This window comes from Strongylocentrotus purpuratus, unplaced genomic scaffold (assembly GCF_000002235.5).
Source record: "Strongylocentrotus purpuratus isolate Spur 01 unplaced genomic scaffold, Spur_5.0 spur5_scaffold_1, whole genome shotgun sequence".
In the NCBI taxonomy this organism is placed as follows: domain Eukaryota; kingdom Metazoa; phylum Echinodermata; class Echinoidea; order Camarodonta; family Strongylocentrotidae; genus Strongylocentrotus; species Strongylocentrotus purpuratus.
In genome coordinates this window covers 47045212-47063817 of record NW_022145594.1, presented here as the reverse complement: position 1 = coordinate 47063817, position 18606 = coordinate 47045212, and the positions used below count along the sequence as shown (strand labels likewise).

Genomic DNA, 18606 nt, shown 5'->3' with positions numbered 1-18606 from the left:
ACATGCATACATTTGATTTACTGATTTCTCATCGTATCCTTACATTTTATTCCAATTCCATTAATTACAAAAATGAATGACTTAATTTTTTAATTTTACAATTTATTTTATGTCTATTGAAAAAAAAAGAACATTAAAGTTTCTATTGAGAGGCTGATAAGTAAGAGTGATTAAAAAAAAATCTATATATATTCTTTAAAGGACTTCTTACATGTTTGCATTATAAGTCCTACTTCTAACACTGAAATTAATAATACCCATAAATCTACATTTGCTATTACCGTTAAGTATTAAATGTAGTCATCACTCCTAATTTTATGTGAACAAGATCCCTAAGTCAGGTGGTTTTTTTGATAAGGTTCAGTTTGGTAAATTCAAGCCTTTATTAAAATTGGCTCTTAAAAACTTTATACATATTTTTCCTTGGATATATCAATCTTATACAAACTTGACTTTCAACTGAATCAGTACATGTGTAGTTTTCTTTCATTCCATGTTTAATGATTACATAATTGATTAATATATTTTATTAGTATGTAACATTGTTATTATTGTATTGTATCGTATTTCATCGTATTGTATCTGTATGTTTTTATGTTTGGGGTTGCTTGTTTACAAGTTTTTAACTTATTTCAGCAATCCCGGTATTTATAATGATTACATTTGTAATTATTTCATTTTGATGTTTTTATGTTTTGCCAAATGAATGTGAATTTGAATTGTTGCAATATACCAAGTGAGGTGGGTGTTTGGAAGAAAAGAAAACATATCCCCGGTATACACATGTGCACCATATAACTATTACTGCCGATTCTGTCGATCAATGACTCTCCATGACATTTACATGATGACCCACATACCTGTATGGATGATGCCTTTGCACTCAATGTATAGTAGAACTCATCATTGAGACCCGTTCCAAGTGTCAGGTCAGTCAGGTTTGGCATAGTACACAGTGCTTCTGCCAGGTGATGTGATGAGGCTGGTGAAGGAGACTCGATGAGGTTAAGATCGAGATACTTGACCTGCATTCATGGTGTATATAGTTAGGTAACTCATCCATAAATGCATTCATTTTATTTACTAATTTCTCACTGTATTCTTACATTTCATACAAATTCCATTACCGCGGGTAGTTACATAGTTGCATTCATAACAACATACTCAACAAAAGTAAATGAATAAATTTTACTTTCAAATTCAATCCTTGTCTATTTAGAAGAGAAAAAACACACTAAAGTTTCCATGAAGAAGATGATTAAGTAAGAGTATTTTGTTTAAAATTCTATATAATTAATTTTAGGGCGTCTAACCTGTTTGCATTGTTAGGTCCTTCTCCTACTAACACTGAAATTAATAATATTCAGAAATCCGCATCTGCTAATCATGCATATAAGGTATTCATAACTCTGGATTGCATGTGCACAAGACCCCTTAGTCAGAAGGTTTGTTGCTATGGTACAGTGTTGTTAATTCAAGCCTTCTATTAAAATTGGCTCTTAAAAAAACTTTTGACATATTTTTCCTATCAATCAAACTTAGAAAAGGTTGGATATTGATTATTGATCAAAATTTTGCAAATCTTATACACAATTTAATTTCGACTGAATTTCCACATGCATAGTTTTAAATTCAATTCAATTCAATTCAATTTATTTGACATGAACAGAAAATTACAAATCATAACAAAATACATAACAGGCCAGGACCTCCAAGAAATAACTTGTGATTGGTAAAGCGTTGGTCACATCCCACCGTGCGTGTTTTTAGTCCGTACGGTTTTTGGGGAGGCCACGGCCACCACGTTTTTCTGAAAACGTAGGGAGGGAGTGGCAAAAGGAGGGAGTACCGGCAACGCGCGTTACACGCACTGTGTAAGTACGTGGCCCACACGGTTGCGTGCATCGTACGTTGCGCACGTGGTAAGTGCGTTGTACGTTGTACGTGCTTACAACGTGTTTACAACGTGCTTACAACGTACGGTCTCCGTGCGGTTGCCACGTTATCGTACGGAGGCCGTACTTACAAGTGCTGTTCACGAACGGTGTCCTTACTCACTCCCATGTTGTAAGTGCGTGCACGTGCGATGAACTCGGTGTTTATATAGGACGACATTCCGATATTCTCCAGAAGTCCCAGCTGTTGCTGCCTCAAGATGCCGCCCATTCCACCGAAGAGACTATATACTGCATAAATCAGTGCGAACAACGTGCGTTGTAAGTGCTTACTCGGTACGGTCCACGTGAGTTCTGCGTGCTCATTGGATAGCTGAACTGGGGAAGTGGCGAGTAAGCACGGACCACGCACTTATCACGTGCGCCTTTAAAAGACGCACGGAGTCAGTGCGTTGTGCGCTCGTTGGCAGTACTGGGCACGCACGTCACACGCACTGGGGTGAATCGGTAGCCCGAACGCAGCCCGAACGCAGCGAAAGTTCCTCGTGCACTAAAAGTGCTACGGTGTGTCTGCGTGCTCCCAAATCCGTACGGAGGCGGTACTCATTACGTACGGATACCCAAATTTTGCCCACGTTTTTGCACGTAGACAGCACGCACTTGCAAGTACGGCGGGATGTGACCACCGCATAAGTGAGGCCCTTATGAAGGCAAACACGATATTAAATTAAATTGCAAAACAAAATCAAACTCACAAGGTATACATGTGTGTATTTAGAAGGGGAAACAAAACCAAACATTTACTACAGCGGGTATCAACCATGTATATATATATGCACACACCCACAGTCTCACACAAACATACAAGAGCAATACAAAAAAAGGAAGAGGTGAGAATGAGAAAAAGAAGAAAGGGAAGAGGAGGGAATGAGAATTAGAAGAAAGGGGAGAGGTGACATTGAGACAGAGCGAAAGGGTCTATTCAGTCAAGGATGACATCATTACAAAAAATAAAACGTTTCAACAAAATCTAAAACAAGAAAGTGTAGTTTGCTTTCATTCCATGATTATTCCAACGTATCAAGTGAAGGCATTTAACTTTACAAACAATTGAAATGAAAAAAAAAATATATTGATGTATATATGTGCACCATGTGATCATTACTTCTCGTTATTTCTATCACTGGTCTTCTTCTTCTAGAGACACTACGCCCAAACGTTCACTCTTGTTTATACTGTCCCAATCAAGTGTTGGATGAATTGAACCGCGCAGGGTGTCGGTGCTTTAAGTATCGGTATGTAGATTAGTTAGATGAAACAGGTGGTGGGGCTTTATGGATTCCCGTAGTTAGTTAGATGTAGACTACCTGCCAGAGCTTAGAAAAGTTAGAAACCACCCTTCCCAGTACAAGCAAGGACATTAGTTAAGTTAAAGGGCCCATGACATCGAAATACAAGTGTATTCCTGTTGGTGTGCAGTCCTGCATACATCTCATATTTTGATATGTAAACTTCTAAATTTGTTTCATAGATTTTTAAATATTTTTTGAAATATTTGTTTTTCAAACTTGCTAAGCTCCACCTGAAAAACCTTCAGACCCCACCCCACCTGTTACAATACAATAGCAACATACATAGTTGGAAGACAATTGCAATGATGATGTATTGTACATATGTATGGAAGCATGCAATTCTATTATGAACGTGTGTTAAGCTGGGGAAATTTCATACCATTGTCTATTCTAGAATATTAGTTTAGTCTGACATGTCTGACATAGCAACTCATATGTTGCTATTGTTTGTGGTATTGTAACAGGTGGTCAACTTTGGCAAACTTAAGTTACATGCCACTTTCTCAAGTTAGCTCATTGATGACTGACAGATGATGTCACAAGGGGAATGAGATCTGGAGGTTTTTGGGGTGGAGCTTAGCAAAATATTAAAATCTATGAGGGATAGTTGAGTTCTGTTGCAGAGGGAGCTACACAAAATATTTTTTGTAAGATAATGAAAAATTGAGTGTCAAATTTGAAAGAACATAATATTTCGATGACAAAATCATCTTTGTTTGATCAAAATCGGTTCAGAGACGGCTGAAATATAACGATTTCTAATACTTGTGTACCACCACAAATATTCGAAAAAACCGTTGAAAAAAAACAAAATAACGCCTTTTACGTCGTATTTCAGCCAATGCCGATGTTGGCTTTTTTGTTGGCATTTTCGTGTTGCTTATATTACCCACAATTAGCCGGCTCATGCATTGTTATTTTTAAGTAAATCATTAATTAACGTTCACCGTGTTTTTTTTAAAGTGGAGCTGAATTTGTATTTCACACATTTTGGGGTCTAAAATTACCTTCATAGTAATTGTAGGTTTTAAAAGGGCACTATAAATGTCAAGGATAAGAATAAGAGCAATAACCGTGCACTTTGAAGGTATTTGCAGTCTGAAAACAGAACTCAACTATCCCTTTAAGGTGCAGCTTTTCACAAGGGTCTTCGTGTTCTTTAAAGGAACTATGTCCCATTTGCAGGCCAAAAAAATGAAAACGTTAAATTCCAACAGCATTTGAAAGATAATACTAATTTAGAACTTCCCTTAAAAAAGGGAGCTTGAAAATGTCTTAAAGTGGGAAAATAACGACTATAAGTTGTCGAAACGACAAAAGTGCTACCAAGACAGTAAGTAATAGTCTGATTTTTAGATCATTGTACCGTATGGTCGTACGTTTTGTGCTGCCCAAAGATTCAATTAGTTTATTTTTGTCCATTACATAAAGTGGGTTATTGATGTAGAAAAATGCTCGTGTACCATTTACAGCTCATTCTATGTATGTTATTACCATTATCTTAGGACACTGCTAACATTTAAATTTCACAGATTTCACAAAGTTCTACAGAATTTGATGTTGGCTATAACCATAGCCAGCCCGTCTGGAGATCGAGCTAGCCGTGAATCGCGAACCGTACTGATCTCTGCCTTTTCTCGATTTCCCCTTTCCATATTTATCTGGTTCTACGACTTAATTTATAAAACAAATTATAAATTAATCGGCCTAATCCTACATTTTTGTAATGAATATCTGAACAATTTTATGTAAATTTGTCGCCTAGTTTGCTTTAGAACAGTCGTTAGGGTAGCATGCAAAATGTCCTTTGCACTCCTAATTCAGACACGTACACGCTAACATGCACACAAAATATGTATGAAACAAATCTATTCCATTATCAATAACTAAGAAAATTAAAGTTCATGAAATTTTCTTTATAGAGCAAATTGGAGAGAAGCTCACAAGATATACACAGTGTTGCAAATATGTGTTCTACTGATGACAACATAAAAAATTAAAAACTTTTGTATATTTAACCGAATATTGCTCAAACTTTCACATCATTTGGTTCTCTTATTTTTCTGCTTTTTTCTGATCCTCCTACATGTGAGTTTCGTTTAGAACATTACAATTGTATGCATACAACTGTTTATATAAAAAAAACTGAGTATCATTATTATTATTATATGGTACTCCCCTGCCCACCCTCTAAGTTTCGACTGTTAGTATGCACACTTAAATGCTTTTGTTATTAAACACAGCTGCCGCCTTAGTGAAAAGACCATTGATATATCATTATGTCAAAAGAACCAGCATATTTGCTACATTTAAAAGAATTAAAGAAAAGTAAAAGTGTAGATTAGAAAAGGGAAGAGATGTAAATGGGATAAAATTAAATTAAACCATCATAGAAACATCACAATTGTGGATGAACTGCTCACCTTTGATTCTCTTCCTTTCCTTGCAAGTGTTTCAAAAAAACAATGATGCAATGCACCTGCTAGAAAAGCTTCCTTCAAGGATGGCATGGTGCATATTAACTCAGCCACATCAAGTGACATAGTAGGTCCACATTCTCTCTGAATCAAGAGAATACCCTAAAAAAATGGACAAAGTGATTACTGATGGGTAAGACGTTTACTTGGATGTTGGGCATATATGTGTAACCTACATGAGCGGTTGTCCTAGATGTGCTGCTAGAACTACCGGAGAGTATTAAAGATGGAAAAGGAAATAAATAAGGGTACAGGCTGAAGAACTATTGCCATGACATGTCATATCAAATTTCTATTTTTGCTACATCTCAGTTTACAATGTACTAATCAGAGAATCATTAAACAAAATAAAAGGAGGTATGAGTCTAAAAACAGATTTCAAAGGAGATTATTTAAGTTCACACCATCTGGTGCCTCATACTTTAATCATTTATAAATGGGAACACGATCACTAAATTTTAAAGGGTGGATATATGGAGTAAAAAATCTAGGCACGCTATGCCTAGGTCACATATAAACCGGGCCCCGTACCATTTTCCCTACACGGCGGCTTGCCGTGGATTTAGAGACCGTACGGGAACCTTCCGATTTTATATTCTACGGCATGTGTGGTCACATATTCTGCGGTGCCCGGGAGGTGCCCGGTGAATATTGGTCGAGTGAAATGCAAGGTGCCCGTAAGGGTGCCGGCAGGGTGCCGTCCGGTAAACTTACGGGCTTTGCCCAATGAGCAGGTGCACCCATGGCTCCCGGAAGGTGCCCTGCCGGGGCCCGGCCGGGATCCTCAAGGCGCCCGGGCGGGTGCTGTGCGGTGCACTGAACTATGTGTTTTCTGACATCCGCACCTCCTTTATTTAAAGTTGCGTTGTACATTATGAGATGCCTCGGGCAATATTCATTTCAAATGGCCCCCGGACGGCAGACTTCCGGTGTTGTGCATATCACCGGGGCTCTTGAGAGGCCCGTGAGGTAGCCGTAGCGTACACGTACGGCACCCTTGAGCACCGCAAGGCGCCCGTAAAAAATTTTCATGAAAATTTACCTAACAAAATCGTGAGGTGCCCGTCCGGGCACCGTCCGGAGCCCGCACGGAACCTGTAAGGTGCCCTACGGGCCCTTTACGGGCTTTTTACGGCCTAACGGTCAGATAAAAATGCCGGGAGAATTGGGAGCAGCCAACTCAGCACCACGTTGCCCGTACAGCTTAAAAAATTGTCGCGGCGCCCGTAGGAACTTTACGGCAGCCGGCCGAAAATTCCCAAAATGTCTGATTTTACTCGCCGTACGGGCCCCGGAGTGTATATGTGAAAGCCCCATATGGAGAACAGAAGTAAAATGTTGATTCCCCCTTGATGAGCACATACATGTATTCAGTCTTAACAAGGGAGAGTAAGCAGAAGATAGGATGAATTGATCTACAGTAGTCATGTACATGTATGTTAAGAGTTGCAATATCAATAACACCAATTTTGCACAGAGCCAAGAATATCAAACAGATTCCTTTGTGCCCTGTTACACTTATAAACCAAGATATTTTATGGAAGGGATGAAAATGTGCAAACTATTGATGAAGTTCCCTTTCCCAAAATGTTGTCTTAAAGGTATAGATGCATTTTGTATATGTATTATATGCATGTGACAGTACATAGCTTCAATGTAATTGCATTGACGTCCTCGCCAATGCCTTGTAATTTGTGTGTTCTGAATTCTTTTTCTTATTCGTCTTCCCCCCTATTTCTTGATTTTTTTCTTCAAACGGGACTTTTTAGACGCCATTTTATATCCTGCATTGCAATGTATCGTATTTGATGCGTCACATATTAGTATGCTAGCATCCAAGGCCATGTACACCACAGTACAGGAAAACCATACATGATTAATAACGTGTGCCTTGTTGGGTGTTGTATACAATAGCATCATCTAATTGCTTTATTTATCTGCTCAAAGAAATAGAAATGCGGGCATTGCAGTTCTTGATATACACTGTTGGTCATAATGGTGGAATAATTCCTCTGTAGGGCCATGCATTATGGTTCAAGGCATGTCCACAAAGAAGATTTGTTTATGTTGGGGGTCGGGGCAAAATGCAATAAATTATTGAAAATTTATTGCATTTTCTTTGTTTTTGTGTTTTTGTGGGGGCGTCGACGTACCCTAGCGCCCGCTGCGTACAGGCATGATTCATTGGCTAAGCAATGACCTCGTTACTGAGCCCCCAGGATCAAAACCGTGTCGATGTGCTATATTAGTGCCCTTTTATGAGGTATCATAATCCCCATTACTGTCAGTTATGACTTAAGGACGTAGGTCCCCTAGTTGATTATCATTGTAGCACACACATGCTTTAGCAGTCACGCAAAACAAACACTCCCCAATTGTCATTCAATAAAATCTGAGAATGTATACTATTATCTAGAACTATTAGGAATAAACCATTGTCAAAATCATTCAATAAATTGGGGTAAAAATAATTATTCCACCATTATGACCAACAGTGTACTTAGATAATAGTACAGATAATAGCACATGTGCTAGTTGGGATACACCCTTCCATGATTTTACTGTTGTACTATGATAAAATTACAAAAGATGAATTACTTGTACAAAAATGGATAAACTAATTGTGGTTATCAATCAATGATTAAACTTACCACAGGTACCCCAGTGAATACATAACCAGCTACAGTGTGTGCTGATGTGTCGCCCAGCACACTCTTCTCTGATGAAATCATGGCCTTCACCAAGGCTGCTACATCTGGGTCCTGACTCTCAAAGGCTACATCAACAATGAAATCTATATTCTGTTCCTGCAGTGAAGCCCCTCTGTTCATGGATATATCATGTAGCATAGACCTCATTATATGGGCTGCAATGCTTTTGTTATGTGACACAGTGAAGTACAGGAGATACCTAAACTCCTCCTTTCTTGGCAGCACTACTTGCTCAATCAGCCTGTGGAGTTCATTACGATTTGATTCATATAGGGAAGCAAGATGGACTCCAGCCATATACTCCTGAAACAGTTTGTGAGGGAAGAAGACATGCAATTGCACATGAGGATTCCTCTCATGCATGTCCATGCTAGTGGTAATTCTGTCCTCCTGAGACAAAATCCCAACCCGACAGGCAGTGTCCTTGGATTCTGGGCATATTTCGAAATCATCTTCACTGAAAACCAATGCATTTTCTAGCAGACCATTGAGGGCCTGTTTGGCAATAGGTCCAAGAAGCTCATCAATTTTTTTCAAATAGGCATTAAGTGAGGGGCTGCCTACTTTCTTCACCTCTTTCTGAGCATAATGTTCTTTTAGAAAGCCAATCATTTCATTGAATATCTGAGAAAAGGTTTTCAGTGATTTCATTTCCTTTAGTTTTGGCTCATCAAGTTGTTTCCACATAAGACACAACATGGCTACATATATAGGATAGTGGGCCATGTATTCAGATATGATATCATTATCAATGGTGAACTGGATAAGCTGATTTGCTTTATCATCATTGTTTGGAAAGTATTTGTGAATGTAAACTGACAAATTCTCTCTGTCGAAACCCTCAACATGAATGAATGTGTAGAGCTTCATTAGATCACCATCTGATCTAAACTCTACTGCTCTCCATGGGCGAGTCGTCACCAAGACTGGGCAAGAGGCAAGTTGATCCGAACAAAGAATATCTACAAGTCCAATATCACCAGTCTCAGATAAGCTTCCACATGCCTCTGAGGAGGTGACACTTGGCTGTGATGGCTGAAGTTGCATTTGATCAGTAGGCTGTGATTCACAAGATTCTGTCTTCATGATTTTGCCACTGACTTCGTCTAGCCCATCGAAAGCGATAAATACCTTGTCAGAATTTGAGCGGATATACTCAGTAATCTGAGAAACTGTTGCTGAATTGGTTTTGGCCAGATAAGACTTTGCAATCTCGCCAATAGTGTGCTGCTTAAATTCACGTAGAGGAACAATCAAGACCCACACAAAGTCACTGAAATACTCCCCTCTCATCCAGTCCCAGGCAATCTTGGCACAAAAGGTAGTCTTTCCAGCCCCAGCCTCTCCCTGAACCATGATCCGCCTGGGGAACTCTCCATTGACTCTGATACCAAGGATATCATTGAAATTTAGCTTTCGCTTCTCTGTTCCATGTTCTTCTTGTAAGAACAGATTAGTATACATTTCTTTAAACTGCACAACAGAAGCAGGATTGAGAGGATCAGCTCTGATCTTACAAAGAGTTGACCTGTACTTGAACTTGAAATCATTTGCACACCGCTCAACCAGTTCAGGAGAAAGTGGTTTGGTCTGAAATTCAGCTGAAGGAGGTTTGGTCTGTGATTCTGTCAGTCTTGATGGCCCTCCTAAAAATACATAATCTATATTCACATAATATCTATAGGTAAACATAGTATGTTCTTTACAAGGTACATCTGAAAGAATTGTAAAGGCTTGAGGCTAATAGTGTGGCCTACGACTAGGTGCATGTACTCAAAGACACAAAGTCCTACATGTACATGTTTGTCTGAACTTATATGATTTCATTCAGTTTTAAGGGCATTCAAAATCTGAGTACTTTAGGTTTACATGACACTTCTACATGAATATCACTGGAATAATTTTTCCAAGGACAGGGTATATTTGCTTTAAAATTTTGAAATTGATCAAAATTCATTAAATTAAAAATATTATTTGAAAACAAATCTAAACAAAAATTTAACATTTAACTCTTATCCTGCCACAGGGGTAATCCCCATTGTGCCAAGCCGCAAATCCCCCCAATGCCAAATTTATAACAAGATAATCGGATTAACGCGATGGTTTCAATAGCGCGTGCAAAACACTAGGCACAGCCCAATGGGCATGAACAATAACTGCTATTATGAATGCGTGCAATCATGAAAGAAGCTGAGTAACAGTAGCTTGCTCGCGTGTACAAAGCATTTTAACAATAGCGTGCCTTCCGCCTTATGGCAGGCTATGAGTTAAACGTTTCACAGTTTTTTTGCTAGCCGTAAAAATATAACTTTTTGCAAAATAGTGTTTATTATTATCACGTGAAGAGCTCTCAACCAATAAAAAGCCCATCAATTTTTGATGAAGGATATAACTTTAAATAGTTATTATTATGGTGATAATCCTGCTATTTTGCTGATCTTTGATCTTCTTAACCCGAAATATAATTAGTTCGTCTCAATATGGTGATACATATTAACAACAAATTTAAAATTCAAGGCTCATGCATTGCAATAATGGGGCTTAAACCCTAAAATTAATTTAATTTGACCCTTATGGCCCTTGGCCTTTGACCTACACTGTCTTATCCCAAATCTAATCAAGTTTATATTCTTATTGCGATTAAATATTATCACCAAGTGTGAAGTTCATACCTCAAGTGGTTCTTGAAATATCGCAATAAAAAACAGGACGGATGGATACAACCCCAAAACATATTTTCATCGGCACCATCTTCAGTGGGCGGATGCATAATTACAGTATCAGAATGGAATATATTTTTTTTTTTGTAGAACGTTTGCATGTAAAGAAAGCTGACATACATTAAATTCTGCTGTCACTCAAAGTTATTGTACATGTACGATATTGGTGTCCAGATAAATATCTAGGATTAACAAAGCTAAATTAGTAAATTATGAAAAGATGCGAAGGGCCTGATAAAACTTGACACTTCTGTAAATTGTGGCAAATGAATAGAACACAGAGCACTCACTATCTCTATCGTAAAAATTGACTTCACTTTTATGAATGGTCTTCTATGTCTTCTGGTGTAGCAAGAATTAAAATCTGTTTACCTGTGCTGTTTGGAATTGGAGGTCCATTGAGTAATCCGTCTGATAGGGAACCCAAGTCAATCTCTCGTAGTCTGTCTGCCAAAAGCTGTCGTTTGTTTGAGTGTGAAGGTTGCTGCATGACATTCCATTTCATAAAGACATCCAGTAAGGCATTGGTGTAGTTCTTCAAATTCTCAACCAGGATTGCCTGTAGTTGAGCATAGGAGAACCCTAGAGATATCCCTACAGCGTTATAGTAAGATGGAGCGATGTCCTGGGCCAGCTTCAGGAACTCCATTTCACTGACAGTACTGTAAAATGAATAATAAATCAATTGGGTATAATAGAATATTAATTAGAGAGCATCCTATTTGCTGAGAAGTTATCATGTGATACTCAACAACTTGTATTACAGTGTACATACGTGCTCGAGCATGCAATATAGTAGTCTGGGAATATCAGAATGCAATGCCTGCATGTGATGTTAACATTTGAAACATAATATTGCCCAAGTTGCAGGTGAGAGCGGTTTTGTTCTGGCAAGGGTAATTATTCCCCCAAAAGCAGAGTCTGAAAGTAAATACAATAATGATGGTTATGATGATAAAGATAATAATAATATGAAAAGGATTACTACTAATTGTACAAATAATGATAATGTTTACAGGTACCATCATTACTAGAATTGATGATGATGATGAGGATTATTATCATTATATTATTAATATTATCATTATACCTTCGTCATCATAATTATCATCAGTATGCTGAATAATATGTAATCACTAAGTTTTTTTGTAAACATGATAATTTTAAGTGTCACATTGACTCATTCATGACGATTGGCCACGTTGTGTGGTTTGCCTTGTTTAAGAAAGTTGAGTTCTGGGAAAGGTGAAGAAAAAAGTTGTGAGTATCAAAGAAAAAAATCTTCCCTGAAAAAGAAAGCTCTTCATTTTTTTTTTAATATGATAAATATTTTGCTGTGGACCACAATTTTCCGCCACATGTTTGTGCAGTCTCATATTAACATTTCTGTGTCCAGTACATGTGACTTTAGCAAGACTGGGCAAAATTATCATTTGCAACTTCGTAATTTCACTGAAGGTCTCTGTTTCATAAAACTTGTTATCAATCACAAATCTGCTCTCAGCCAATCAAATGCCACAATTTCAGTAGCTAATAACAATTATTGTAACTTGTTATCGATAACAAGGTTTATGAAACAGGGCCCAGAACTCAACTGTATTGTTAATCCCTGAAGGAACTACTAGTATGCATACCTTACTGCAGTGTTCGGACCTGGATTGGTTTCAACGTCACCAGATCTCATCAAGAGGATCAGGAGCAGATAGAGAAGGCAGAATCCATCCATGGTGTAAGATGTCTTTCTCACTCGACAGAAATGTAGTCCTCTGGAAAATGGTGATAAGACATGGGCAACAATACCTGAAAACAAAACCTGAAAACAATATTCAGAAATATAAACATTATGAACATAAAACAGTTGGAATAAAGATCCGTAAGAGTTTCAATTTCACTATATCCATAGGTGGAGATTATGGGGGGGGGGGGATGGGGGGATGGGGGATATATCCCCCCGCCCCCCAATGTTTGACCAAGGGGGGATGGCCTATATAATCATCCCCCAATGTTATGCATATATATATATGCAAAATGCTCACCGTTAAAGGCATCGTTTAACAGTGCTAAATCTGAGAAACACGGCTCTACGTGTTATCAGTTTCTGTGATATGGTGTAATATTGAAGCCCTAACAAAATTGTGGTTCAAAATGGTCAAGAAGTGCCTCAAAAAAGTAAAAATCTTTGAGTGACCGGTTTTTACCATACCGGTACTCGGTTTTTCCCAATGGACTGTAGTGTTATAAAAACCGTTTGGCAAACGCAAAATTTGGTTTCGATTTCCAATCATAAATACCTTGATAATCAGACAGGCGATCGGCTTGTGAAAGTCATGGAGTTCTTGACTGACCTAAAGGTTTATAATTATCATTGCAGCATGAGCTAAATCCAGGATTTTGTTTCAGAATCTAAGACAAAGTTACTGGATCCCTTTAAGGCTTTCATATTGCATAAAACCCAGCTACATGTATTTGAGTCTATACACATACAAAACAATATATATAAATCATACTCATGAGTCATAGGCCCAGACCCAAATGTTATAATTATTATCAATAAACAGAAATTGATAAGACACGACCCCTCCCAAAAATCATACATTCCAAAAGTTTGATCTTGGCTGACAGGTTGTAAATGATTACCGGTACATCTTATTTGCCCTATAGACGCATACTTAACATATATGCCTTGGCAAAGCCTCGGTTTTATAAATGATTGCTTGACTTAGGCTGCCACTGTACATATTTCTTGTGTATTTATCTGTACCATTTACTTTCTTCACATCGCTCTGTTAGATTGAGAATTTGAGATGCTTTGGTGTGTTAAACTGTTTTACATCATGTTTATAATGAACTCACTATGGATTTCTTGTTTCTGTCCATCCCTTTTCTTAATAATTACATCATGGACAAGCCTTGGCCTTGATTAGTCCTTAGTCCTTACCTCACAAGAGGTCATGCTTTCCTTTTTTTGGATTCAATCACGTATACCCAGGGGGCACAGCAGGTTCTTGAGACATGGAATGTTGTAAAAGGTTGTTGGGTATTAATGTGTTCAGGTGACCTCCCTGCACAATTTCTAGGTGGACTACCTTTGCAATATGCTACTGGAAAAAAATGGCGGCCATTTTTCAAAATGGCCGCCATCTATAACTACTGTTGTACGACTCTGGGGATTACTTTTTAACAGTACCTCATTCTACCATGTGTAAGGTGTCATATGAAAGACAATTAAATTACCTACAAGATAATACCTCATTCAATAGGTTTGGGGATGAATTGCTAAACAATTTTGAGCCAAAATGTGATTTTTAACTATTTTTTTCAAAAATATGAATTGCACATCAATACATATTTCTCCATATTTAATCGACTATGATGATAACTGACTTGAAACCTGCTGAAAAACTGAACAGACACATGGTTGATATTATATGCGAATTCCAAGTTTATGGCTCGTTTTACTAAAAAGTTGTAGCGCTCTAAAGTTGAGACTTTGTTATGAGCCAAAATGGCAAATTTGGTTGCTAAGGGCTGTCTTCTCCTTAGCAACAGTAACATAGTGACGTGAAAAATAGAATATATCGCGAGAAGATGCTATTACTAAGCAGATGACGACTTTGATAGGAAGTATGTCAGATGTTGCATTTTCATCATATCTTAATGATATATATCGCTTAGTTCCCGTTGCTATGGTGATAATATGCCTAGCAACTGTTATATAATGTGTTCTTACAGTGAAAAATTAGGATATTGGTCAAATAATACATGAAATAAGACCTGTGACAGACATAATTTGCTGTCTTAAACATGTTCATAGTGCATGGTGTGCATGGTGTGGTTCAGAACTTTCACCCCCCCCCCCCCTCCCCCATTAAATTCAAGAGTAATTTTGGGATGGGGGCAGTTTGTTGTGTAGGACATGATGTGTGTTCAGAGATAATGCAGGCTACCGGTTAAGTGATACATAAAATGAGTTCTGGATCCATTCCAGGTGATAGTCATGATTTTCAGTCTGAATCATGAAGACAATAGATGTAGGAGTTCAGAATGTGCACCCACCCTTGCCCCTTCTGTGACCATCCCCCCCCCCCCCCCACTTCTAGAACCAAATAAGAGCATTTTTTACAAAGCTATATTCATAAAGTACATTGCAATCGATAAATTAGTACATTGTCTTCATTAAGACATATGATTAATCCAGTTTGATCGAAAGCCTTCCAACCAAACACAAACCTACATATTTATATCTATTTGGTATGCAGTGGTATCTCTATGGGGATAGGGGGCACGTGCATTTGAAGGGAGTACAAAAAGGGGCACACAAAAACGTAAAAGAGAGAAACTTTTGATCCCATTGAATACATGCGCCCCAATATGCGAGGCTAAATGCATTAGAAATATAATTTTTGTTAAAGCTCGGTAGCGTAGGTTGCACAGGATCTCCTAATTTTGGACACAAATATAGATATAGTTTATAATTAGCACTTTTTAAATGGGTCCAAATTTGACACCAACAAGTAATTCCCATTGCTTTGCCCCCTTTTATAAGTTTCACCAGCCTCTTGTGAGATATTGCACCCTAAATAACTGAATGTTTGCAATGGCAACTTTCTCAAAAGAAAATCATCTTTCAACCTTTGTAAAAAACTTCAATTCTTGAAAAAAATCTTATCTTTAGGTTACCTTACTATATTCCTCGACCGTAGTGTTCGCTAATTTTGTTCACTATTTAAGTAGAAATGAATAGAAAACAACTTATCTATGATTAAAATATGAAACTATACATATAGGCCTACAACTCGATCGATTTGCTCTCTTGCAAAATTCCCATGCCAGTCGCCTTACTTGTGCAGTTACGTAGATACGTTTGGGCAAGGGGGGGGGCAGTTACATTGATTGCTCTAGGCGCCACTGTTCAAACAGAGTTGTGAATTGATTTCAAGATAATTATTCAAGATAAAGTTGGTTTGGACAAGGAGTATTAGGCTCCTTAGTTGGATATATCGCAACTACATGTAAGACGGGGCCCAGAATTCGAAAGATAGATGTGATTTCAGCGCTAAACCGAATTGGGAGATACTGGACGGCTTGGGTTGAGAATTTGTACCCCATCCCTAGCTCTTTTTTATTCTTTGAAATGAAAGACATTGCAGATACTACATGATAGCATCCTCTGCTGCCGCCTGGCCTACAATGTCTCTTCCACCTTCACTTCATTGTGGTATTGGGCCACAGCTTGTCGTATAGGTACTTGTGAGGGAGATCCCAGTTGAAATTCTCTCATCGATTTCCCTCTTTGATTTTTCATAATGTGTTTTCACAAATCTTTGGTTCTTGTAAGAGTGTGTGGATTTTGATATTATCTCATCCATAAGGCGCTCCAGCTACTCCAGGGCATCATTGGTGCTGTGGATGCAATCGGTGCATAATCATATATAAATCTTGAACCGCGATTCTGATCCAGGACTGAAATACTCTGGAACTCCTGTTTTAGTGTATAGTCGTCCAGTATTGATCTGTCATACCTACACCAAGTTCTTTAACAATTTTCTTGGTACCTGTCACGAAGTGATTCAACTAGCAATCATAGCAGGCCAAAGGTGAGAGGAGCTTCCAGCTCATTCAAAAGCCGACTGAATGCAACATCATTATGATTATATTAATGTTCAATTTCAACAAACGAATAATCAAGGACTTTAAGTTGTTCATAAAGGATGTTTATGTTATGTTATATCATTACCTATCAAATTGTAACCTCACCATACTAGTTAAAACTAAATGCCATCTCCGCTAAGCCTCCTCGCTATTTCCTCATTTCATATTTTAAAACGGTTTTGTGTGCATAACTTGCACATTGGCCCCTTTCCCCTTATATTAAGCCCCTGATTATTAAAAATCTCTTAAATCGTTTAGACCCTGTCCGTCTTATGAATCCAAATCACATGTTATTTCACAAATAACTTTAACAGGTTTCTTGTCCCTCAACAAATCAATCAATCAATCAATCATGACAAAGAGAGATGAATACTTATAGAAATCGACTTTTGTCAAACTTTAGAGAAAGAGGGAAAGGAAGTAAGAAGGATATGGTGCTGGCATACATTATGCTTGCCTTTAACAATCTAGGCATAAACACTGATTTTTCAAAAGTATATTGTAATTGGCACTAATATCTATTGTTTTTATCTAGGGGAGGTTGGATGGGCATGGCACATGGAAGGGGGAGGTGCAAGCTATACCCACCATTACCAAGTATTTACATGTAAATGTTTCACAGTGTAAATCCTGTCTATTATTTTAATATAATTAGTATCGTATTATTCGGTAATGTCCTAATAATCGGTCTCTGTCACAAAACTGTAGATTAGATCTGGATTTATGAGTTATTTATCTGGATTTATTTCAAATTTTAGAGTGGATCGAAGAGCGGGTTATTTCAAACTTTTCCTGTATCATTTTATTCTTCATGATCTATTTAATTATAAAATTAAGTGTGCTTTTTAAAATAAATGATGCTTGGCATCAGTTTCTCTCATTAATTTTGAGAGTGTGTATGCGTATTGGCAGGGGGGGGGCATTGGAATGTCACAGAAACTGTAGTGGCGTTTGAATTGCAGGTTCTGATGACTTTCATCGATATCTTTCAATCTACCCCCAAAAATGAAATGGGCGTACAAGTTTTGAACCTTACCGTCCAGTATCGCAATTTTTTTTTCTTCTTCGAATAGCTTTGTAGCTATTGGATTATGCCAAAGTTTTGAGATGAAAAATATGGAGGGGGCGGGGCAGTATAACCCACTGACAGATAATTTCACTATAGCCTAGATAACAAATGCTGTGTGAAGATTATTTGATCTCTTCTTCGTTTGCAACTTGCTTTATTAATATAGCTTCCCACTAATTGCTCTAATTTCATTCTAGGAGGGGGGGGGGGGAAGGATCTCAGGTAAAGGGAAGGGTGCCCATTCTGAACCCTACACCCATTATATTCATGATTCAGATTGAAAATCATGACTACCACCTGGATACAAATCTCATTTTATGTATCACTTGACAGAAAGCCTGCATCATTTCTGAATACACATCATGTCCTACACAACATACTGCCCCCATCCCAAAATTACTTTTGATGTGGGGGGGGGGGGGCATTTCAATAGAGGGAGGGGGTAGGGTGAGAGTTCTGAACCACATCATGCACTATGAACATGACTGTTTAAGACGGCAAATTATGTCTGTCACTTGCAACAGGTCTTATTTCATGTATTACCTGACCTATATCGTAATTTTTCACTGTAAGAACACATTACATGTATATATAACAGTTGCTAGGCATATTATCACCATAGCAACGGGAACTAAGCGATATATATCATTAAAATATGATGAAAATGCAACATCTGACATCATACTTCCTATCAAAGTCGTCATCTGCTTAGTAATAGCATCTTCTCGCG

General features: G+C 37.9%; 1 protein-coding gene across 2 annotated transcripts; it reads right to left on the bottom strand.

Moving 5' to 3' along the window:
* Positions 1–8229: 8229 nt before the first annotated feature.
* LOC115921176 (NACHT, LRR and PYD domains-containing protein 1-like) lies at positions 8230–12965 on the bottom strand. Of its 2 annotated transcripts, none has more exons than XM_030978364.1 (3): positions 12790–12965; positions 11528–11817; positions 8230–10081 (listed from the first exon to the last, which is right to left on the bottom strand). In XM_030978364.1, exons 1-3 carry the CDS (start codon positions 12879–12881, stop codon positions 8355–8357), a joined length of 2109 nt encoding a protein of 702 aa, XP_030834224.1. In that variant the 5' UTR covers positions 12882–12965; the 3' UTR covers positions 8230–8354. The 2 variants fall into 2 exon arrangements, with proteins under 2 accessions (XP_030834224.1, XP_030834225.1); XM_030978365.1 differs by having other exon boundaries at positions 8230–10036.
* Between the last annotated feature and the right edge of the window lie 5641 nt (positions 12966–18606).